The 25,582-nt window shown below is 41.8% G+C and overlaps 1 protein-coding gene across 2 annotated transcripts in view; it reads right to left on the reverse strand.

The window, feature by feature from the left end:
- Positions 1 to 699: 699 nt before the first annotated feature.
- Positions 700 to 25,582, reverse strand: part of TSC22D2 (TSC22 domain family member 2) — a 39,434-nt gene continuing 14,551 nt past the window's right edge. The window contains exons 2-3 of one of the 2 annotated variants that reach the window (XM_075937713.2): positions 3,937 to 3,988; positions 700 to 2,284 (exon numbers count right to left, since the gene is read on the reverse strand). In XM_075937713.2, coding sequence (XP_075793828.1) covers positions 2,024 to 2,284; positions 3,937 to 3,988 — 313 coding nt within the window. In that variant the 3' untranslated portion in view covers positions 700 to 2,023. The remainder of the gene's footprint in view (positions 2,285 to 3,936; positions 3,989 to 25,582) is intronic. The other variant, XR_012906240.2, reaches the window with a different exon arrangement.

Genomic DNA, 25,582 nt, shown 5'->3' on the forward strand with positions numbered 1-25,582 from the left:
CTACCCCCTTCCCGCTAGCATTCACTATGTTTGGCATTCCTTCAGACTTCTCGATAAAGACTGAAACAAAGAAGTCATTAAGCATCTCTGCCATTTCCAAGTTTCCTGTTACTGTTTCTCCCTCCTCACTCACCAGTGGGGCCTACCCTGTCCTTGGTCTTCCTCTTGCTTCCAATGTATTTATAAAAAGACTTCTTGTTTCCCTTTATTCCCGTAGCTAGTTTGAGCTCATTTTGTGCCTTTGCCTTTCTAATCTTGCCCCTGCATTCCTGTGCTGTTTGCCTATATTCATCCTTTGAAATCTGTCCTACTTTCCATTTTTTATAGGACTCCTTTTTTATTTCTAGGTAAGTATAAGTATACATGCACTCAACCTTCTGGAAGGATATAAGACACTGTCAACTGTAACAGTGTTAATTAAGTTTTAGGGCAAATGTTGAGTTACTTACTATTTGAATTAAAATTTTAATAAGAGCATCTAAGCCTATTACTAGTTATTACTCATTAAAAACAAGGCATCACTTCAATTATGTTAAGAAAAACTGTTATTCAATCTAATATTACATTTTGAACACATCTAGAGTCAAATAGTTCAACAAAACTGCAGTTTAATTTCAGAAAATGTGTTAAAATATATATTTATACATCAATTTCTGACACTATGTGTTAGTATACACAAATGATGGTCTCTTGAAACTATTTATGAAATGTACATTTTTAATTTAAATACTCAATATACACTGCACTTAATCTGCATGTTGCATTTATTAAATACATTAAAATCTGCAATGTAACAAAACGTTTTCTCATACGAAATTCAAAACACCATTTTAAATGAACAAAAGATGGCTCACTTCATTTTTTTAAACTAGTGGATAGCACACTAGTTCAGCTCCACCAACACCAGCTGTTCGTTCTTTTTTATTTGACATTGTTCACAGACTATTACATATTACAATAAGAGTGCTGGATAAAAACATGAGGTACGAAAGTGGTTCAAAGATTATAGGTCATGCAGATCATGCTAGACAGCAAAGAAAATTGTGAATGAGAAAAACACTAAATAAAAATACATAAAGAATGTGCATTATAAAATAAAAAAACTCAATTACACAGCTTTGCTTCTTTGGTTACAAAGTAGGTTGAACAATTTCACAGCTTTTTATTCCCACCCCCAAAAAAAAAATCATACGAAATGTCAAAAAGCAGAGGAATCATGGCAATTTCTCTCTATTAGAAAGTAGAAACAGAAATGAGCAAAGTTTTCTTCATCAAAATAGCCCATCAATTATTTATTATATCACAATAACTGGTGACTACCTGTACAGATGCACTATGGTCTTCATACTTACACTCTATACAAAATTTACATTCAAGCTGGGTCTTGACTACAGTCAATAAATACCAAAAGGTAAATTGCCATTAGTGTTAGAAATATGCCAGGATTCTTTTGTTCAATTATTGCCTAAACATCTTATCTATTAAACGCAATCCCATCTATGAATTTTTACTGATACTTACATTTATTTAAAAAAAAATTAAAAAAAGTTCTGTGACATTGTTCATGTACATTATGAAAATAGCAGCCCTGTAATAAATAAAACAAATAAATGAAACTAACGTAGGCAAATGTTACTTATACTTAAAGAACAGTGGCTCTTAAGATGAATTGTTACTTCTTACATGAGATAGCAAGGCTCAAAGTAATCCATGGGTAAAAGAAACCTTGGAGAGCCAACAAAGCTCTGAAAGACCCCACTCATGCGCACCAAATAAATGCATATGCTTTGCATTAACTCCTTCTACCATTTCCCTTGTGCACTGATGACATAACTGGACACCAACTGCGCTGTATGACATCTCAAAGTGAGGGAAAGCTCTTGTAGAATGATTGTCTAATACTGAAAAGGCCAAAACACACAACTGAAGCATGGCTACTTGCTTTCATTTAAAGTGGAAAGAACACCAGTGGCACACAAGGACAGATTGCTTTCAGTTTTTTCTTAATGAGGAAAGAAAAGCTTTACGCTGAGGAAACATTCGGCTGCTGTGGAGGTTGCGTTGGCTGAGGAGGCTGTGCTATCACTGTTTGCAGTTGTGAAGTGCTACTAGGGATGGCCTGTTGAGTTGAGAGCTGGGATAACTGATCATTGTTTGAAAGAGATTTTAACAGTGCATTTTCACGTTCAAGTAAAGAGTTTCTTTCAATTAATTCTTTTATTTGTTCCTTCAAGACTTCCACTTCTTCTCGGACTGCATACATCAAATGGCTTTTCACCAGATCCTGTGAACAGTAAGGCAGCAGTTACACAAAACTGAAACAGCAGAGTTTTGCAATACAACTCTATCCTCTTCAATCCTAAAATGTTAGTATGATTTCACTTATTCCATTAACACAGATCTGGTTTCTAGTAACACTAGAAAAATATTTATCACTAAATAAAAACTATGTTCAGAAGTAAATATAGCACTTGGAGACATTGTGCAGCAACTTCCTCATCCTGAAAGGCCCTACAATTTTGCATGTTAAATAGGTTCTACTGCACAACAGAATAGGCATAGACATTTCCATTTGCATTAAAATTGCAAGATCTTTTCTATTCCACAGGAATTATGAAGGCTTTACAGCAATCTGAATATAAATAGAGCTTTTGGAACAGCCTTCCAGTTATATGTATTTTAATGTCCAAAACACACTTTATAATAAAAACAGACAGCAGGCTGTGTTCTAGGTTTTGGCTTCATAACACGCATACATTAATTGCACAAAATATCTTACTGAAACTAGCATCTTATAGATGGTTTTCCAACTTGAATGCGTGAACATGTGTTTCTTTGCTAATATAAATTAATACTATAAACACACACATTTAGCTTTGCAGGACAGTATGTCATTGGGAGCCAAGTAGTCCAGTGATCAGACAACTAGCCTTATTTCTAGGAATATACACCAGGGGACAATGTGATTAGAAGATAACTAAAAAAATAGTGTCCTGAGAACTAATGATGGGATCCTGCAATGCAGCGTACAAGAATCAGAAGAAAACTAAGACTATTTAGAAAGGGAGGGAAAAATAAAAAACCTACACACAAGTGGCAGAGCTGGATTTTAATTGTTCTTTTAAATAGTAAATAAACAAAGAATTTTTTTTTAAAAAGTATACTATATCTTGAGTGTGTCTATATTTAAGCCAAGTTTTTATGTTAAATCCTTTCAGATTGTTTAAAAACTTTTGTACATCAAGTTTTAGGTCAAATGTTAACTAATCCTGATTCCTTGCCACTCCATGATCTAGGAAAATACATTTCACATGGAATGGAAGAATCGGGACTAACTGAAGGGGAGGAGAACAGACATTGTATTCACACCTACAATGCAATTCAGCCTAATGATTCACAATTTTATTCTAGAAATCTGCACGATCCTGAAAAAAGCATGTTTGAATAAAAATGGATGCGTCTTGAAAGATTTATTGATAACGGCTTGTCCTACAGGTTGAGGCTCTCTTACCTGGGATTCTCTGGTCCGGCAACATCCATGGTCCAGCACAGATGTCGCAGCACCAGAGTGTCCCGCTGGAGGTCCAATGACAAGGTTCCCTGCAGGGCCAGCAAAGCAGTGGGCTGCCTGCAGTGATCCTGCTGTTAGTGTGGCAGCAGCCATGCCCAGCAGGGTGGCGAGCTCCACTAGCTCATTGGGGCAGGGATCTACAGCGTGCAGCTACCCAGCAGGACCCGGAGCCACAGCACAGCAATGGCTGCCCAGAACAGTCTGTTGGCCCCATTCCCTGATGGAGGTGAAGAGGGTTGCGGGAGGTCCAGAAGTGACCTTTCCTGGTCTGGCAAAATCCCTCATCTGGGACATGTCAGGTCCCAAGGGTGCTGGACCACGGAGGTCCAACCTATACTAGAAATAGGAATCTGTTTTCTACTTACCATTGCCTGTTCTATTTTGTTGTCAATGGCTACAACACTTGCCCCAGATGCACTGTTAAAAAAAGAAAAAAAGCTCAGTGGATATTGGGTTCAATGTTTAGTCAAATAGGAGTAATCTATTTGTATATACAAATCTGCTAACATGTTAAAAGTCTGTTTTATGACATGCTTTCAGTGAGAAAACTGTACATCCTCTGTAGACGTTCTTAACAATTAGAGCTCTAAAAATTTTATATATTTTGCCATTCCCATTCAAGCTTTTTCAGTTTAGCAATGATAAAAGATAACCCCCTTATTCCATACCCCTGGACACTTAAGATTACTAACCATTATAACCCCTTAATCCAATTCAGTTACTGTTTCACTTCCCTTCCTCATTATTCACACTATCACTTAGAAAAATGAAGGTTATGTAATATATAGAGGAGTCCCTTTTAGATAATTAGCAAATATGTAAACTTGTTATCTCCTATGTTAATATGAAATGTTCTGACCAAAAACGTTCAGCATTTACTAACAAACTGCCAGAAGAGGAACTATATTATCAGGAGTGTTCTTATGGCTTTGCAGTAGTGTGCCAATAGTCAATAGCAGCATAAAGGTATACACAAACATCCTGAAATCCCACAAGTATGTTCGTTTGCTCCCAAGAAACACTGTATGCCCCATTAAGTAAGGTAACTAGAACCTTACTGTAGGCAATTTAAGTCAGTCCCATTTAGGTGCTTACTGGGGCCATGTTTTTCCAAGGTCAAGTGCAACAGTGTTTAGCAAGGCAAGTTTCAGATCATCAGCGCAAGATGGCAAAATGTCTCAATGTGTTTCAGAAACAGTTTTGAAGACTTAAGATGACAGCATTTGTGCTTTCAGATCGCGGATACGAATTTTACAACAGAACTTTTAGTGTCTTGCTAACTTTTAAGCTTCCTTGAATTACAAAAGTCCCGTAGATGCCCTTCCTCAAAATCAAAAAGGCCACAAAAACTAGCCTCCTTTCTCTTGTAGCATTATGATTCAGGCAGATACCTGTTTCTCTAACTAAAATAATTCAACATTAGCCTTGCACAAAAATCAATTAAAAAGTGACTGCCCTTCAAGTGTCATTACCAAGCAGAAAATAAAGTTTAGTTTTAAAAATGTGTTTTGATTTTGCAGAGGAAACTGTTCATTTTGGATCAGAATTAACACTAAATCCAAAATTAAGATTTATTCTAAATACCGACAATTAAACAATCCTGTAGCATTAAGCTGTTTCAGTAAAACTGCTTTCAACTATTAGAGGGCAGGTCTGCCTGAAGAGTCATTTGCAGAATTAGGACCCTTGAAATTAGAATTTAACTGAACCAGCCAGAACTGAGACTGAACCAGTGTGCTGTGCAGCCCATCTCTAAAGCAAATATATTGAAATAAAAACTTCAGTTTTTATTTAAAAATGAAACTCAGCCTTTAGATATCACGGCAGAGAAGAAAATCCCCAAATGTAAACTAAGTGATGACTACCAACTTTTCTGCACCTTCCATTGATTTCTCTCAGTTTTTAACACATTAATTTTAGACTGCTCAGAAAATGAGTAGATCTGCAGGCTCTCTCATTACATCAATATTCTGGTTAGAAGATTCCATGAATGGAATGTTTGCCAAGCCAACATGAAGTACAGATATTAAATATTGAGTAACTAATTGAATAGTTGATGGAATTTCCATCGACTGTTTGATTAGCTGATAAGCACTAGTGCGCATTCCGCCTTTGAAAATGTACAAGAGCCCCAGAGAGGAAGCGCCATCACTGTGCCCCCTGCCCAGTCTCAGGTGGAGCACCCCTTCCTCTCTGTGATGGAGGCAGCAGGGCTGGGGCGGCAGCAACCAGTCGACTAATGTATTGACTATCCGATAAGCTTTTGCTTATCGGATAGTCGACTAGATGATTAGTTGCTTAGATCCATAACAGGAAATACGCTGAACTCACTTGTGCACCACGGTGAAATGTCATTTAATTGCCTAAAGTTTTTAGAAGTGACAAATTAGATTAGGAAAGTTTTATTTTAGAGGGGAGTGTGGAAGATTGAAGGATGTCAGGGTTAGAAGATTATGGAAAACACAACAAACTTGAGATAACACTACAACACTGAGTATAATGGTTCAAGCAAGGAATGTAAAATCTCAGTTAAGCAATGAAGCAGTTAACTGATTAAAAGGAGATTAAAGGAGAGGGACGGAGAGGTGTGTTTGTGCTCCAGCCAAGCTGTTCCACCCCTAGCTGCTTGGCTAGAATGCATCCCCATCCCGCCACAGGCAGGGGCTGATTCAGATCATTCAGAGCAGCCCCTGCCTGCAGAGGGTCTAGGGTGCCCCGCAAACAGGGGCTGCTCTGGTGTCAGAACAGCCCTTACCTGTGCTGGAACAGACCCTATCTGTAATGGGCCCCTACAGGACTGAAGTAGCCCTCTACCACAGCAGGTCCCCAGCCCAACCAGTTAAACCTTCACATCCCTAGTTCAAGTATAGCAATCTTTCTTTCATCCATTTGAAAGTTACAAAACTGTCTTGGAGGCTAACAACATTCTAATTAAAAATGCATCAACATTTTTTTTTCCTTCAAGACAGGTAGATTCTTTACAATTAAAGACACTAGATCCAGCTCTTACTGAATCCACCAGGAAAAATCCCACTGGACTTGAACAGAATCAAGATTAGGCCCTTTATGCTTTGTGGCCAAATGACACCCACATATCCTTCCCTGTATTTCCATTTTCCCTTGTTGAGCCACCCTTCGGGTTTGGGTTAGTTAGATGCAACTCCATTCTTCCCATTATGGTCTAGATGGTACTGGATCCTGCCATGAGGGCAGGGGACTGGACTCTATTACCTCTCGAGTCCATTCCAATTCGAGTGTTCTAGGATTCCTGCTAAAAAGCCATAGATGTTTACAATTTTCATTACCCCTCAGTTATAAGAAAAAAAGAAAAAGAGGAAATAACCCAAACTTAGAATCCCTTAGAATAGCTGTAACTCTCAGCCTCTAACAGCCATTTATGACGCTGCTGAAGCATAACAAATCAGAAGTGAATTATTACTGAGAAGAGAAGTTTTTGAAAGGCCACTGGACTTTGCTTATTTATATGAAAGTTTACATTTTCTAATGTCAATTTACAGGGAGAATTACACTCTTGCCTCCCATTTAAGGTATTTTTCAAGAATGTAGGCTTTAAGAAAAGGTTTTTTTGGCCGTTTTCACAATGTTGTCAACCCCAAAAACTCAAGTTAGCCACTGCCCACCACCAAAAATAGTGAGATTATTTTTAAAGACAAATACATAGGAGTTCTGTTCGTAAGCCACCTGCTTTGAGACTGTATAGTGAACTTTTCTCAGTTAAGATTGTCTGCAGTCATGAACTGAACACTAGAAATTTACACTGGTGAAAAATGAAAGCTGTCTTTCCCAGGGGATATTCTTCAATTTTGTTTCCAAAAGCAACAATTCCAGAATTCTTCTAGTAGTAAAGCGGAGTTTCTCATGCAGTCCTCTAAAAGGGGAACTGTTGGAAGCAAGATTGGTACCTCAGACCCAATAGAAACACTGAGAAAACCACCACCTCACTAAAGAATTCCATCTCAGCTTCTAGAGCTGAAACTACTCCACATAAACAGTGTATGCACACAAACACACATGCACCCTGTTCCTCATAGAATCTTCTGATCAGCTTTGCTTTCATGCTTCTGGGGAGAGGAAGCCAACTAAAGCCTCCACTTTCTCTCAAGTGTGCATGGCATCTTACAAAACAGTCTATGAAGAAATAAAAATTACTAACTAACAAGCAAGAAGGGGGGAGAATGTAACAGCTATTCCTCTGCCTGCTTTGGTAAGGAGGCACTGGATAGAGAAAGAGAAAACAAACGTGTCTCTAACGTTAAGGCACTTACTAATTACACAGGAGTGCCCAACTTAGATAAACTGGAGTTGCTATAGAATGCTGTCTGTATCTTTCTACTTAACAGAAGCCCAGCACCTCTGCACCAGCTGCTGGGATTCCCCATCCAACTTTTTTTAAAATTATTTTCTGGGCTAGCAGGATGAGTCCTCTGGATTGCAAAAGTCAATTTTTTCAAATCCTGCTTGCACCTATCACCACTGCCACCTGACTAATTTATGCACACAAATTTCAAAACAGTATCTAAAAATATAACCTACAAGCTTTCCCTAGACTTCGGTATTGGGGCTGCCAACTCTGCCAACTGGATGGACCCGATGCCATTGCTGGAATTTGGTTGGGAAAGATGGCAACCTTACAACTGGAATTGGGCCAAAAATGAGGGGTTCAGAGAGCAGGAGGAGGTTCCAGGATGGAGCAGAGAGTTGGAGTATAGGAGCAGGTGATGGCTCTGACTGGGAGTGCCAGCTCTGGATCAGGGCCTGGATAACAAACTGGGAAGAGTTGCGACTGCTCTGGAGGATAGGATCATAATTCAAAATGATCTGGACAAATTGGAGAAATGGTCTGAGGAAAACAGGATGAAGTTTAATAAAGACAAATGCAAAGTGCTCCACTTAGGAAGGAACAATCAGTTTCAAACATACAGAATTGGAAGTGACTGTCTAGAAGGAGTACGGCAGAAAGGGATCTAGGGGTTATAATGGACCATAAGCTGAATAGGAGTCAGCAGTGTGATGCTGTTGCAAAAAAAGCAAACGTGATTCCGGGATGCATTAACAAGTGTGTTTTGAGCAAGACACGAGAAGTCATTCTGCTGCTCTACTCTGTGCTTGTTAGACCTCAGTTAGAGTATTGTTTCCAGTTCTAGGCACTGCATTTCAAGAAAGATATGGAGAAATTGGAGAGGGTCCAGAGAAGAGCAACAAGAATGATTAAAGGTCTAAGGAACATGACCTATGAAGGAAGGCTGAAAGAATTGGGTTTGTTTAGTTTAGAAAAGAGAAGACTGAGGGGGGACATGATAGCAGTTTTCAGGTATCTAAAAGGGTGTTATAAGGATGAGGGAGAAAACTTGTTCATCTTGGCCTCTGAGGATAGAACAAGAAGCAATGGGCTTAAACTGCAGCAAGGGAGGTTTAGGTGGACATTAGGAAAAAGTTCCTAACTGTCAGGGTAGTCAAACACTGGAATAAAATGCCCAGGGAGGTTGTGGAATCTCCATCTCTGGAGATATTTAAGAGCAGGTTAGATAAATGTCTATCAGGGACGGTCTAGACAGTATTTGGTCCTGCCATGACAGCAGGGGACTGGACTCGATGACCTCTCGAGGTCCCTTCCAGTCCTAGTATTCTATCCCTTGATAAAGAGAATAGTTATGGTACATGCCAGCCCTGCCTCATAACCTTAAGTCTGTCCTTTTTCAGCATTGCCCCCCTCTGGCAACCTTGTACTCTATGCTTCCAGTCCTAGTATTCTACGATTAGTGTCTTGGGGTGCAGAAGGGGGCTTTGGATTGGGATCAAGGTGTTTGGAGGGCAGGAACTTGATGCTCAAGGCAGGAGGTTGGGGTGGGAATTAGGTGCTGGAGTGGGTTCAAAGCTGAGTCAAGTCATAGAGGTGCAGACACTGGAGGGAATTTGAATGTGGGAGGGGGCTCAGGACTGAGTTGCAGGAGGGAGCGCCAGATGCTTACCTCTGGCAGTTCCTAGATTCAGAAGCAGCTGATACATGTCCCTGTGGCTCCTGGGAGCATAGGTGGATAGAGTGGTGTCCTCACCTGCAGACATTACTCCTACAACTTCCATTACCTACAGTTCCAGGCCAATGGGAACTACAGGGCTATGCCTGCAGTCAAGGATAGTCTGCAGAGCTTCCTGGATTGTCACAAGCCATCATTTACAGCTCTAGCCCCATGGGAGGCCACTGAGTCTCAGGGCTTCCAGCCTGCAGCACAGAGACTTGCCATAGACCGGATGAAATTAAGCAAGGGGCTGAATCCAGCCTGCAAGCCAGAAGTTGCCTGCTCCTGAGCTATGTAGTAGCTACGTGCTACTGTTTCACTGTGAGCTACAGATGCGGTAAAAGCACCACTTATCTTCCATAATGGAAAGCTGTTTGAGAGGTGTGCCTCTTATTTGAATTCCACCATACAATACGCATATGCTTCATGTACACTACAGTTTTTAAATATCCAGAAAATATTTCATGTATTTTTTTCGAGGGACTCAAGGCTATACAGAAATGAAGTTTCCAAGCTCTTTAACAATCAAGACTGTATGTGCATTTGCAAACACAGCAAAAACTGTAGTTGTACGTCTGCCCAATTAATCTAAATATTATTTGTCAAAATACCGTAAGATAGATGAAGTAATATTATACGCAATGCTTTTATAAGGAAACAGGCACAGAAATAACATCTTTGACAGCATAAGAATGATGAACCAGTGTCATCTGTAGTAGAGTTCTTTAAGTGCATGTTTACCTTTAATGAAATAGTGTATCTTACTAAAGATTACACAAATTAGAAAGAATGTTCAAAATAACAGAAAGTTGAAGTAAAGAAGATGAGAAAGTATCTAAAAAAGATCAGGTATTGAGGGAATAGAATTGAAGAGAAGAGGCGTTACAAGTCAATAAAAACAGCACTATGAAATTAGATTATATTTAAATGTCTTGGATGATTAAAGGCATTCTTTTTTCAGCAGAATCATTGAAGAGGTTTAGTCACTTACATCCCTAATCTAATCGGAAAGCCTATTGGAGGCGGGAGGGGGAGGAGAGAAAAAGAGCAGCAGCCAGTTTAAAAGCCAGTTCCCCCAAGCACTGTCTCTGTGGGAAGGCAGAGATGCAGTGGAGGACTGGGCAAGACCCAGGACTCAGCTATCCTGGCTTGCACCCGGTCCCAGATGCTGCGATTCTTCCTTTTAAATTTAGTACAGGGTGTCCCTGCTATAAGTTGCCCCAGCATGCATCCATTCCGCACTAAAGTCATTGATCCTTGTAGGAACTGATGCGTTACAAGTCCTTCTGTTCCATGCAAAAAACAAAACAAAACAAAAAAAAACACGCCACACACCACCCAACCCAATTTGCACAAATGGAAGTCAGTCGGGGGAAAAAATTCCCTGCTTTAAGTTGTTTCGCTTTAAGTCCAAGTTTTTTGTAACTTATCTTGGACTTATAGCAAGGACAGCCCGTAAGAGCTGGGCGTCTCTTACTACATTTAAAAGGCAGAGCTGCAGTGGGGTTTGTTCCCGGTCCTGGGAGCTAACCCTGCTGTGGCTCTGCAGTTTCCCCTCTTAACTAAATTGAGTAGTTGATGGAATTTCCATCAACTACTCCATTAAGCTGATGAAACATAATTTAACATCCTTAGTTTAGATATTCATTATAATCTCAGCATGTCCCTACTTATTTAAATTTAACCTTGTGAAAGGGTTTAAATCACTAACATTTATGATTTCATTATAAACTATTTTAAAAAGTTTCCATACTTATTACCCTCTAGATTGATCATAAAAGAAATTCACTCTCAGTAAAGTGAAGCCCTGGCAAAGTTTGTTGGCACAAAATTGAAGTTTGGACACAAAATTAAATTTCTTAAAACCATAAACCTTTTTAATTTTGTTTTTAAAATTTGCACAGTACTCAATAAGGTACATGTACTATGAGAAGTTTGAAAGTTATTGCGTCACTTCCATGAATTTAAAATCAGACATATTGCTATGTATCAGTTTTCAACTTCAAGCTCTACTTTAAATAAGTGGAAGATATGCCCTACATACACTGAAGCTATGTCTACACTGTTTGTTTTTTCTAGAAGAGGAAATGGAAATCTCACCCTCTCATTTGAATCTTCTCTTCCAATCCTTTTTGTGGAAGAGGCTTTAGTAAAAAGGAAAGAAAATGCAGTGTAGACAGGACCATTTTTTGGAAAAAAAAAAAAAAAAAACCTTTTGCACAAGATCCTGTAAACCTCATTTTTTGAGGAATAAGGGATCTTGCGCAAAAGGGTTTTTTTCCTGAAAAATGGCCCTCTCTACACTGCGTTTTTCCCCCGCTAAAACCTCTTCGGCAAAAAGGATCGGAAGAGAATACGCAAATGAGCACGTGAGATTTGCATTTCCTCTTCCGCAAAAAAACAAACAGCGTAGACGTAGCCTGAGAGGTATTGATTAGCTGTAAGGTCTATTTCCTCAGGAACTACACAACTACTGCAACTCATCAGAAGCTTGGGGAGGGAGGGCTGAGGGAGGATAGAGGATGAACTCATATGGATTTAGATATTCTCTTAGCCTTTCATTGTTAAAGACAGCATCTGTGAAATCAGGAATAATATTCGTGTCTTTGAGATTGTTAACCCACCCACCACTACCACAGCTTTGCCAGTTCTTAGAAAATGAGGAAGATTTCCTGCTAGGAGTTGAGAACCCTGCCCTGAGGTCAGTAGGTAATGGTGTTGGATTTAGTTTAATGGATGGTTCAAAACCAGTTTCAAGAGGCATGTGTGAGTGCACTAGATTTACACAGAAAGGAATGAAGAGACATTCAGACACCTGGAAACAAGTTTTGGGTTTTTTTGTTGGTAAAAATAAATCCTAACCTGAAATAGTTTTATTTGCAGTGCTTTGACATGAGAAAATTGACAACAGTTCATGATAGAACACTGCCAGTTTTTCAGCAATTGCCAAAAATAACTTAAGATCCTAGCTGGATTTATTCCTCTAAACACTATCACATCATCCAAGACTTGTATAAAAATGCCAAGAGGCATTTGTTCTCCTTCTCCACCTCTCTTTTAAATAATCTTGTGTGAAAGTTGAAAAACCTCAAGAGGCCAACAAGCACACCTAGCAACACCTGTGCTAACTGAATGGTGAGCAGGAAAAACATTTGCAGGTTTCCCCAGGGAAGCTTCAATAATGACTCATTTCTTTGAAGCATCCATGTACCAAAAAAGGGGAAGGGGCACTAATAACCTTCTTCCATGCAAGATTAGTTTGTGATCAAAGTCTAGGCTTATTGTGATCTTTTACTTTAGTCTCTTATCATCTGAATACCACCTCACTATATTTTTCTAGCTCGTGCAGTGATTCATGTTCAGCTTTGACTCAAAACACTCCAGAAAATGATTAGCTACCGGAGACTATAAGCCCTATTTTTGAAGGATGGCTGGGGGAGAAGTTGTAAGGCGAGATTAATCTTAATGTTCTATAGTACCCTAAGGCTAAGTCTACACTGGTACTTTACAGCACTAACTTTCTGGCCCCCACCAAGTGCAGCAATTACAGCATGGTATAGTCAGTGTGAAACTACTCCTGGTGGAAGTAGTTTACATGAGAGTGCTGGGAACTCTTTCTCCCACCACTCCTGCAGCTGGGCAAGGATGTTAATTAATGAGTAATTTACTTGTCGAGTAGTTGATGGAATTTCCATCAACTACTCGACTAGTCGATAGCCACTTCCGCATTCCTCCTTGTACGAGGATCTTGTACATTTCAAAAGGAGGAATGCAGAACTCCACATGCAGTCCAGGGCCAGTGGGAAGTCTTGCTGACTCCGGGCTCCATGAGAGCACTTTACCCTTTGATATGCACATTTCAAATGTACATTTCAAAGCTGGCACACCATGTGCAGCCCAGGGCCAGCAGGCTGACTCTGGGCTCCACGCTGGTGCTTCCACTTTGAAATGAATAAGAACTCTTAAGGGGCTTTTGTGCATTTCAAAGGGGCTTTTGTGCATTTCAAAGGGTAAGTGCTCTCATGGAGCCGGGAGTCAGTGGGACTTCCAGTTGGCCCTAGGCTGCATGTGGCATGCCAACTTTGAAATGTACACGAGTCCCCAGCAGGGGCTCTTATGCATTTTGAAGCACCCTCATGCAGCCTTGAGTCAGTGGGGGATTCCCCGGCTGATCCCAGTTTCTATGGAAATGCCGCGTGGAACCCAGGATCACTCCCCAGCTGACCCTGGGCTCTGCACAACATTTCAAAGTGGCAGCAACACACAGAGCCCAGTGTCAGCTTGAGTGTCCCCAGTTGACTCCGGGCTCCATGCAGTGCTGCAGCTTTGAAATGCTGTGGCGGCAGCGTTTTAAATGGGCAGCACAGCATGGAACCCAGGGTCAGCTCCATGCGGCACTGCCGCTTTGAAACGCCAAGGTGGAGGGAGGAGTCAACTAATTCTTAACATCCTTAGGCTGAACTGCAATTTAAAATGTTAAGTGAAAACAAAGCCTGAGGAAATTCTCATATTAAAAGATAATTAAGTAGGCCACTGGGAGTTCCCTATCATGATTAGATACACAATACAGAATTGATCTCTCCCCCTCTCTCCCCACCCCACCCCACCCCCCTAAAGTTTCTTAAAAAGGAAAGAAACATTTAATTTTTTGTACAGTGATCAGATCAGTTAAGTCTAATGAAGTCAGATATTTAGGGCTTCAGTCTCCCCTGCAACAGAGTTCCACTTTATACAAAGAAGATGGGCCATAATCAGATTCTGTGCCTAGCATAACACTTATGCCATTGGGAATTCTGCACCAACACATTTAAAAATTCTGATTTTTGTAAAGTTCGGCATGTTTTCAACACACAAAATAATTATTCCAGTTTCACTTTGGTTCAAAACACAGGCCTGCAATTAGATCTAACAATATAGACTCCTCCTCCCCCCCCCCCCAAAAATCAGGATGTTTTTGATTAATAGATTCCTTACTAGCCATATTACTACAGAATGTTAAGTAATTCATTTAAACTATAATACACAAATATGTCCTGCACCCCCTCAGAAGCAATGCAAAGGCTTGGGGGAGTCAGGGATATCAGAAGGATGGAACAGTGTCGGGAAGGGAGGGGAAAGATTGTTAGAAGTTGGTGAATGTCCCCCTATGTCGGCTCTGGCTGATGCAGAGCCTCTCCCATTCAGTCAGACTCATATGCCCACTCTCCCACATGGCCCTGAAGCTCCCCACCCATTTGTTCCATTAGCTCCTGAGCACGTGCTCTCGTCTGTCCCCTCCAAGCCCTTCTGAACCTCAGTGTGCAACATCCCACCCTATCCCCCAGGGGCCCTGTGTGTCCCACTCTTCCTCCTGACCCAGCTCTACAGACAGGCTGTTGTGGTAAACGCAGCAGGTTGCTAGCTGTTACTGCTTGTCAGCTGGCTGTTCTTGTGCCACAGCAGCCTCTGGTGGGCAAAAGGCAGAAGTGTAACACTTCTTAGAAAAGTATTTTCTGCATGGGGAAAAACATTGTGTCAGACATAAATAAGTTCTCTCTAACAATGTGCTCAAGGGACTTTATGCCAGTCAGAAAACTGGGCATGAGAGTTCTGGTTAGGGATATTAAATAACGGTTAATTGAATAGTTGAGTAACCTCCTGAAATTTTATCCGTTAGTCGACTAGTCTACAGATGCCAGGGCAGGGCCAACAGGCACTGTATCAGAGGCAGCAGTACAGGGTGCCAGGTGGGAGCCGGTCTGTAAGGGGAGCCAGTTTAAAAATCAGCTGCCTGCCATCCTGTGCTGCTGCTTCTGAGAAAGATCCTCCCTAGACAGGGGCTGCTGCCTCTGAGCTCCCAGACCCAGCAGGAGCCCAGAACTGAGATGAGCTGCCTGCCAGCCTAGCTGGCTCTTAATACACTTCAAGTGCGGAGCTGAAACAGGGATAAGTCCTGGACTCAGCATGAGCCAGGCTGCCTGCCCCACCAGCCCCTAATACACTTTAAATGTAGAGTCGTAGCAGGGGTAGGTCTTGGACCCTTCGCAAGCCAGGACTAAGCCAGGCTGCTGGCCAGCCTGATTAAAATAAACAAACAAACAAATAAATAAGTACTGCTGTGGGGAGGGGGGAGAGAAGAGGGAAATGCATGTTGTGTATAGCATTAACCTATACACTTTTGCTTAATTGACTATACTATTACATCCCTAATTCCGTTATGCTCCCACCATGAGGTGGGGCATACAGAGTTGTCTCCACTGGCTTCACACAAGTGCGAATTTTTCATCCACTGAGGAAACTGTTGGCCACTTAAGGTCAGAATCCAATCATTCTGCACCACCCAAAGAACTCAAACAGAGCTAAGATCATGGCAGCTAAGAAAAAAAAAAATCAGTGGATATTCAAGCCAATATGTTTGGAACTTCTGACAGATTAGTGACTTTGTATTCAGAGTTGGAAAACTGACAGTGGCACAAAAAATAAAAAAAAATAAAAATCCATCATCACATGCAGTAATTTCAGCAATGGTGTTAAAATCTAAAATCTACATAAACTTACACAGCAAGGTATAAAAATGAAGATAACATGCCTGCTACATTAAAAAAAAAAAAAAAAAGATTCTTTTACTAGGAAGTAGCCAAATACATCAAGCCCGTGAAGACATGCTTACAAAATGTTTTGCACAGCTGTGTCTTCAGGGTTGAAGACAGGAACTGAAGTAGTATCAACAATAAAGATTTATTTTCTTGGTATAATCTTTCTTGTTTCCAGGATGTCCGTTTTGGACATCTATAGTAAGACTTTGCACACCGACATTTGAAATACCTATACTACTTAGCTTAATCACTACATGTACATTTCTGATCTTCTAGTTTTGGATTTCATAATCATCCAGCGTTTATAATCTCACTCATAGGAGTTAAAAATAGTGAAGTAACAGAGCTATAAAAAATTTCCAAATGGACTAGCCGTCTGCATACAATACGTGAAAGGGTAACTCTCAGGTGCCCACATCGTTTCTGATATGTTTCAATTAAAGAAGTATTTTGAACCTAAATACTGCCACTATCTCACAAATGTAAAAAAAAGGGGGAGGAGGGGCGCAGAATTGTAGTAAAGTGTCACAAATAATACAAAGTTGCAGTATAAGTACTGAAGTCTGAAATAAGACTATTCATCTAACTGCAGCACCATGACATATGATACAAGTGCCATTTCATATTTCAATACAGGCAGTCTCTGGGTTACGCGGATCCGACTTATGTCGGATCCGTACTTACAAACGGGGCTTTTCTTGCCCCGGAGGACGCGGGCGGTGGGGACTGCCCAGACATGCCGCGGTCCTGCTGCCCACGTCCTCCGGGGTGAGAAAAGCTGCTCTGCATCTCCCTGGTCTGCTGGGCGGGAAACTCTGCCTCAGGCTTCCTATAGTCAGCCGCTGGTCAGTTTCAGCAGCGGCTGAATCTGGACGCCAGTTCCGACTTAAGTACAAATTCATCTTAAGAACAAACCTACAGTCCCTATCTTGTATGTAACCCGTGGACTGCCTGTACATGATATTGCAGTAGCAAGCTTTCTGTTCCTTTCTAAACCATATAGCAGTACCTGCACTGTTTTCAAACAGAGAAATAGAGCAATGAGAGCATTGGTGTTGCTCAGCGCCATGTTCTGTCGTGTACAAATGCGTTGCCAAGCAAAGTTAACAAAATCCAATAAAGCTCTGAGCAAGTTTTAAGATGGTTTCAGTAAGTCAAGTACAAACAAGACAAAGATGAACTGCTCATCAACACTCAACAAGTGAGCACCACTGACCTTGTGAAGCAGAGATCCTGGGATAAGGCCAATGCACCACAAGCCTTAAATTACATAAATTAGTATCTATCAATTTTATCAGGACTTAAATCTAATGTTTACAAAATAAAGTAATTAAGTGAGAAAGAAAATCTATTAGCTGCTGTTGATCAACTAGGAATACAAGCCATATCCATAAAACAAAAATTGAGTTTATTGTAGTTTTTCCACCATGAGTTTAAATATGACTTGTATTTGAGTTCTCTCTTGTATCAACATCTCTCAATTTATAGGAGTTAAATCAGTTTTCCCAATAGGGTGCCCTACCTTAAATTGAACAAGTAAAACAGTTACTTGGCTTGATTCGTTTTTAACTGCCCATAAATAAGCTCCTTACGCTGAAAGAAAATGTAAATGTGCGCGCGTGCACACACACACACACACACACACACACAGTTTTTAGTTATTTGCACTAGATTTAGGATTTTTTTTTTTTTTTTTTTACAGGAAGTTGAGCTACTAGAAATTGCTTTGCATTTAAATCTTTCAAATTAGGTAGTTTCAGGTATGATCAGGAGAAGGAAGAGGCAAATAATCTTATATGGTGTTTTCAATTCAGTGAAGTCTAAGATTATTAACATCCGAGCAATAGAAATCCAAAAGAAGTTCTATGACGCACTCGTTTATCCAGCAAGTACAGGTTGGGCCTCTCTGGTCCAGCACCCTTAGGACATGAGCAGTCCCAAAACAGGGAGTTTGCTGACCAGGGGAGGTGAATGCTCTCCTACTGGCTGCCCTGTTGCTGACTCCTCTCCTTGGGGCTCCCCACCCTGAAGCCCACACTCACTGCCACTCAAGGGTTCCCAGGCAGGGCTACCCAGCTGCTGTCAGACCCTTTCAGCTGGTGCCTGGCCCCACTGTGTTGGGGATTCCCCAGGCCGGGGATGCCAGCTGGCCCGCCCAGGACACCCCATTCTCCTGGCTGGCTCCTGCTCCCAGCAACATCCATGACTCTGCTGGACCACAGATTTTGCCGGAACAGAGAGTCATGGATTTCTGAAGGTCAACCTGTATCTTGATTTCAAAAGCACTATGAAAAAAAAGTTTAGCATACGTAAATGACAAGAAACTGCATAGTGAAAGCTGAGTCAAATACTGATTATAAACATGCACTGAATTCACGTAACTTGTTCAAACAGAATGCCTGGTAGAAGACAGTTGAAGGGTTCCTATGATCAACCAGAATTCAATGAAAAAGATAGAGTAGGGACACAGGCAACTCAGACAAATATGAAGACTTTCAACTTTTCATGCTCTTGCATCTTGTAGTCTTGTTCCAGCCTTAAACAGAGCATAAGTTTATCTGTGTGGGCACAGCTTACTAAGTGTCCAAGATGTGATTCAATAGTTTGGAAATATTTTCTTGTCCCAGTAGTCCAGGAATATGTACCATCATGAAGGAGATACAGATTCAGAACTTACTTGTTTTTCAAAATGTAATAGATCCCATTTTATGGTGATAATATACAAAATCTACCACATTCATGTGCTGTGTTCACCTTTGAATATTATGTTGCTATCCAAAGAGGTGCATGTTTATTAGGAATGTAAATGGATAACAAGTATCACCCTTTAATGGGAGATGCTTACCACATATGGTTAACTGGTGGAGGCTGAAGCAGCTCCCACCCACTGCAGGGCAGGAGACTGGGAGCAGCCTTGCACAGTCCCAATGCGCTGGGGTAAGGGTAATCCAACCCCGCTGGAGCACAACCAATTAAACAAGGGTGGGTAGGACAACAGGTTAAACTTAATATTTAAGAACTTAAACAGGATTTTACATTCCTAAGGTCATATAGGTTCTTTACAAGAGCTAAAGATACACTTAAAGCAGCATTCAAAAATCCCTCCTCCATGTGCTACTTCACTTTAAACTCAAGGATTTTACTTGGACCTCTGAACTATAGGCAAAAGCGTGCTGCAATCTCTAGGCTGAAAAGAGTAAACTGGAGACTAAAGGGTTCTCTAAAGTTTGTGATCAGCAAATATAACAAAAAAAAAAAATCAGTCTTTACTAAAATACACAAGACAGAATTCTCCACATCTTTGTATGCCACATCATTCTAGTCCAGTCTTCAGAGTGACAGAAGGGGATCAGATTCCAAGTCTCAGTTAGTAATGGATGTATCAGAATATAACCCTAACATTAGTATTAAACACTTAAGAACTATGTTAACAACGCTAAAAGTCACATAAGCACTCAATTCAGGCTGCCTGTACAACCTTAATTTAGCCATCTCATGAACATGTCATGTACAACATAGCCTTTAAATCAACTATATTCTCCCTTGCCCTCACAAGACTGACACAGAATGGCTGGTAATCACTGAATGGCTAATTAATATTTTTTTTAATTCTCAGTGACTTCAAACTAGGGTTGTAAAAATCCCATTTACTTGGTTAACCAGTTAAACTAGCCAATTAAAGGGAGAGGGGCAAGGGGGGGGGGGCACCTTCCAGCCCAGCTGGGCTGGAGCACCTCATTCCCTCCCCCAGCCCACTGCTGGGCTGGAGTGGCCCCTGCCTGCACACCAGGACTGGAGCAGCCATCTGTCCACCACAGGCGGAGAGCTGCTCCAGCACCCCACCAGTTAACCTTTAGGGGTGAGGCTAATTGGTAAAATATTCACACATCTCTACTCCACACCTCACTTTACACTACATCATTTAAAACCTAGACTATATAATTAATATTGTTATAAACCACAGGTGGGCAATAATTTAAGGGGGGGCACTAATTTCAGAAGTGGTCACAGGTTGCCCCAGAAGGGGCAGGACCGCAGGGTAATGGGTGGGGCCAGGAGACTTTAAATGCTCCCCTGCCACAGACCCCAATTGGCCTGGGGGTGGGGAGGAAGTGCGTGAAGTCTTTGCCCTCCAGCACCTAGAGAGAAGTGCCAAGCTGTTCAAACAGCTGGTGGTTTCCTCTGTGTGCTGCATGCCCTTAGCAGTGAGGAGACTTCCTGTACTCACTCCACCCCCAGGCCAACTGGGGAAGAAGAGAGAGAAGAGGAAAAAGTACAGCAGCATTAGGAGGGGGGTTGAAGGGAGGCTTTCCCCTTAGCTCTGGAAGTGCCTCGCTTCCCCTTCCCACACCTCCCAGCCACTAGGAAGGGCCCAGGAAGTGGGGAAGCAGACTTAGTCTCTGGCTCCCCTTCCCTGCCAAGGGCAAGCAGTTTCCTCCAATGCCACACGCCCCTGGCCTGGGGTGTGTGGGACATACAAAGTTTCCTCTCCCCACCCATCGAGACCTAGAAACAAGGGAGTGCATGAAGTCTTCTCTCCCCACCAGGGATGTGCGGAACCAGAGGGAACCGCGTTTCCCTGGCGGGGGGTGGGGTGGGAAAGACTTTGCATGCTCCCCGTTTCCAGGCCAGTTAGGGCCTGGGGAGTGCAAGACATCTCTTCCTCCTCAACCCCTCTGCTAGAGGCACATGGTTCCCTTCTGGCAGGGTGGGTAGTGAAAGACTCTGCACGCTCCCCTGCCCCCAGGACCAGATTTGCTTGGGGGCGAGGAGAGCATACGACATCTCCCCTACCCGTGCAAGAGGTGTGTGGTTCCCTCTGGTGCCACACGTCCTTAGTGGGAAAAGACGACTTCACACACTCCCTCATTCCCAGGTCTTGATTGGTTTGGGTGGATGGGGGGGGGGGGGGGGGAGAAGAGAGCAGTAGGACAGTCACAGGCCAGATCAACCCATTTTACAAGCTGCATTAAGCCCACAGAGGCCCCTTTGTCCACCCCTGTTATAAGCTCTTCTCTCATGTTTGCCACTGTAGTATGGCAGTTCTTCACCAACGTTAATGAATTTATCTTTGCAAAGTGTGTCAGGTAAAGATGTGGGTTTTTTGAACAGATGGGAAGAGTGAGGCATGAATATTAAGGACAAAGTTGTGACTACTAATTCTAAGTGCTCAGCTGAAGATGGCTAGGGCCCGATTTTTCTGAGTATTTTGAATTAAACAGGTTTAGTGCAAAGCTCCAATTAACTTCAGCTACATTTCTGGGGCTACATCTAGACTGCAGGCTTCTTTCGGAAGAAACTTTTCCAGAACAGATTTTCGGAAAAACTTCTTTAGAAAGAGAGCGTCCACACAGCAAAAGCACATTGAAAAAGCAGATCAGTTTTTCGAAAGATAAAATCAGCGTGGATACTATCTTGCATTTAAGTTGTGATTACTATGGACAGAGTGGCCACCAGGGCACTCATGCTTTTTCCTGGAGGCCTCTTAACACACACACACACACACCCACACACACACCACACCCACCCACCCCCTTTTCCCAAAAGAGCCCTTTCGGAAAAAGGTTTCTTCCTCGTAGAAAGAGGTTTTCCGCTGTTGGAAAAACGTCTGCGTTCTTCCGACTTTGTTGAAAGAATGCAATTGCAGTGTGGACTTAAGTGTAGTTTTTCCAGAAAAACTACCTTTTCTCTGGAAAAAACCCTGAAGAGTAGACATACTCTGAGTGCTTAGCTCTACGGCAAATTGGACTCCAAGATCTTCAATTGAGCAACCAGAATATGAAGAAGTGGGTTTTGCTCACAAAAGCTCATGATATAATGTTTTTCTTAGTGTCTAGTGTGCCACAGGACTACTTATTTTTAAAGTTACCAACTAACAGATACTCCTCCGAGATTTCTTGAAATAAGCTATTTAATAGAAGCACTTCCTTGACAGTGGTAGCAATATAGCCTCCTTAAGGAGTTCACAGACTTAATTATATTTGTTTGTATAGGTTCCTGGTACCTAAAGAATATACACACAGTGGTTCAGCAATAAAAGTCAATATTAGGTGCAGAACAGCATTGAAACATAATCCCTTTTATCATCAGTTGCATCAGACCATTGAAAACGTTTTACTGATGCTATAACTTCACCTGCCATGTAAAGGGGAAATTTTACTTAGCCTTTCCCTAAATTCATATGGCACATAATTCTCTGAATTTCTTTAGAAGTGCTTATTTTTAAAAGTTAATCCATGCTGGTAAATAGCTTTTCCTTCCTGAACCTACCATAATAAGTCCACATGAGAATAGATTAAGTATTTATTCAAAGCACCTTTTGTTAAGGTAATGAGGGACGTTACCAAATCACCAATGCAAAAACAACAAGAACCCCAACCATGACTTTTGTGCATAAAAGGTAAAGCTATCATCATCTGATTCTCACAAAGGAACCTCTTCCATTTACTTGGAGTATTTACTTTAAAACACACCCACCTACCAGTTCTGGTCATTATTAGCCATCGTGTATCATTTATTTCCCCTAGGAGTTTAGAATTTGGCCTGGAGTTTTTTCATCCATTAAGTATCATATTTGAAAATACGCCTCCTAAGTAGTTTAAACACACACAAGTGTTATGACAAAAACTAAACTGGGAAGGTAGATAATTTAAGCCACTATATGCCATATTTTTAACTGATGCTTAAAAGTTAAAGTCATTTAATTCCCCATTTTAGATACTATTTGCATAGTAAAAGCGGTCATAGCTTAAGTTGAGAGTCTTGAAACTAATTTCTGCCTCCTGTACACAAACGAACAGAAAAGTGCTAAAAACCCTCTTCCTCAGGAAGTGATTTTAAACAAAGTCACTAACTTCCAATCCTGAATGCATATATTTGCAGCATATCAAAACCTGCTATTATTAAATATGAAAGCTTATGGTTTATAACCACAACATGTGTATTTCACAGCTATTTTTAAGTTCAAAACCCCATTATTTTATAGGTTACCAAAGGTATTATTTTTAAACAAGTTGCAAGTACAGTGAAAAGCACTTTCCAGTCTTCTGCTATATTCAAGTAGGTTAGTTTTGGTCTGTTCAGGAGAAAATAACTTGACAGGAAGAGCTACCCCACAGGAAAAACTAACCCACAAACTGACATAACAAAACATGTACCTGATGAACAGGTCTCAATTATCACTGAACAAACGTATTAGATTGTCAAGCAATGCGCTAGAAATAAGAATGGAGATGCAGCAGGGAAAAAGAGGAAGCCATATGACCTGGGGAATTCCCCCTTTTAAAAACCCGCCTTTCTCCTATTAGGAGGTCAGATCAGAGATGTTCATCTATATTGTAACAGGGGGACAGTGGTTTGACAATATCTGGACCAGAGAGCCCTGACAGCTAGGAGCAGGAGCTGGCTGTTAGTCCAGCAGCACGGAGTCCAGCCAGAACCAACAGTGGGGTTGACAGCTGCGAGGAGAACCTGGGAGCCATGGGTGGTGGCTGTAGCGGAGCCCAGCCAGGAGACTGGTTCCCCCCCAGGAGAGCCAAGAGGCTGGTTGCAGAGGGGCCAGCATTGACCTCTCCTGGTTCGACGACCTCCCTCGTTCGGGACCAATTGGATCCCCAGGGCACCAGACCAGGGAGGTTCAACTGCACTAAGATGGTGGCCAATGGACCAGTTTTCTTTTTTCAATCTCAGTGATCACCACTAAGTCCAATATACACGTGATTTAATTGCATGCCTTTATTTAGTAATCAGTAACTCCATTTGTCTGAACTAGTTTTTTCCTTCCCCAAATTGGAGTCCTTTTAGCTAGGCTCTAGATAGGGGAATAAGATTATACGCTCATATCTTGGGGGTTTTGGCCACTGTTCCTAATATTTTTACATTGTTTTTACTTGGGCTGTAGTCTCTGGACTATACTTCATACTGAAAGTGAGTTTGTCCAAAGTGTGCTAGACCAGCATAAACAACTGAAAAAGTGTTAAAGGTTTTTAGTCCTGATGTATTGCAAGCAGAAATACTCAGTGTCCTCCCCCAGCCCCTGATCACACCACTCTGGTAGGCATGCATCCTGATCTTATTTAAAAGAACTGTAGTTATTTGGAAGGGACTTGTTGAAGCTGCAATGATGTAAACCAAATGCTTATTGGATAACTGAGTAGGAACTTGACTAGTAACTCTCCCCACCTTGCTATCTCCATCAGAGAGAGGCAGAAAGGGAGGGGGAGGGGGAGCCCTTTAAAAGCCAGTTCCCCGAGCACTGTCTCTGCAGGGGAGGCGGAGATTGAAACAGTCCTACTTGTGCTGGTCCCGACTGCTGCTGCTCCTCTCCCCTTGAAATGTATAAAAGCCATGGGCGGCAGAGGAGAGAGGCAGTGAGATAGCGCCCCCCTTATAGACAAATCAAGTAGTTGATGGGAATTCCATCAACTACTCAATTAGCTACTTAAATCAAAATTTAACATCCCTACAATGATGGAGGGAATAAGTTTGGGAGACCAAAGCAGAGGAAGGTACAAGATGAGAGTCTTGGGTACGTCTATACAGCAATAAAAAGCTGTAGTACTGCATCTCAGAGCCTGGGTCAGCTGAAAGAAATCTGTGTTGCTCAAAAGATCTCTCAACTGGTCTCTCTTTTTAAAGGAACGATAGTAATGTAAAAATGCACCAATAAAAATAGCTTACAGTTATTCAGGTGACTAGCCATGGACTGAGAAAATGACCCTGAGTATATAAAGCCTTCAAGTGTCACACCGGGCATCCCTGGACTAGCTCCTATACCAATTACATTATGCAAACACCTGGCCAGAGTCAGCTGAGATTACAATAAAATTTGGAGTGGCAGAAGTAAGTTTACCAGCCTAATAACTACGCTGTCTCCCTTCCTCTTTTTAATTCAATGCAGGTTGATACTCTGTATTCTGGAATTTTATTATCCAGCTACATCTGTGGTCTGGCATCTGCAGTGACTCAGTTAGTGCACCATGCCTGTGGAACAGTCATGGTTAAACACCAGTGCCAAGCTCCTAGCTCTATGCCAGGGATGGGCAAAAGGGTCTTCATGGGCCAGATGTGGCCCACTAAGTGAGTTACCTGGCCTACGGAGGCCCTGCTGATCCCAGGCCAAAAAGGGTTGGGAGGTGAGGTGGGAGCATGCAAGTCTCCTCCCACCCTACGAGAGGCATGGTGCTTCTAAGAGAATTCGCACTCGTCCCGCTCCCAGGCCAACCAGGGCTTAGGAGCAGCCGAAGCACATGAAGTCTACTCCCACCCTGCCAGGGGCTCAGCACTTAAGTCAACCACCAGCTGCTTCTCAGCTGGCTATTAACTCTAAGCACAGTGCTCCCTTGCAGGGTGGAGGCAGGGAGTGAGACACTCCACATGCTCCCCCTATCAAAGCCCTG

The sequence above is a fragment of the Pelodiscus sinensis genome, chromosome 10 (genome assembly GCF_052426305.1).
Source record: "Pelodiscus sinensis isolate ZL-2025 chromosome 10, ASM5242630v1, whole genome shotgun sequence".
Classification (NCBI taxonomy): Eukaryota; Metazoa; Chordata; order Testudines; family Trionychidae; genus Pelodiscus; species Pelodiscus sinensis.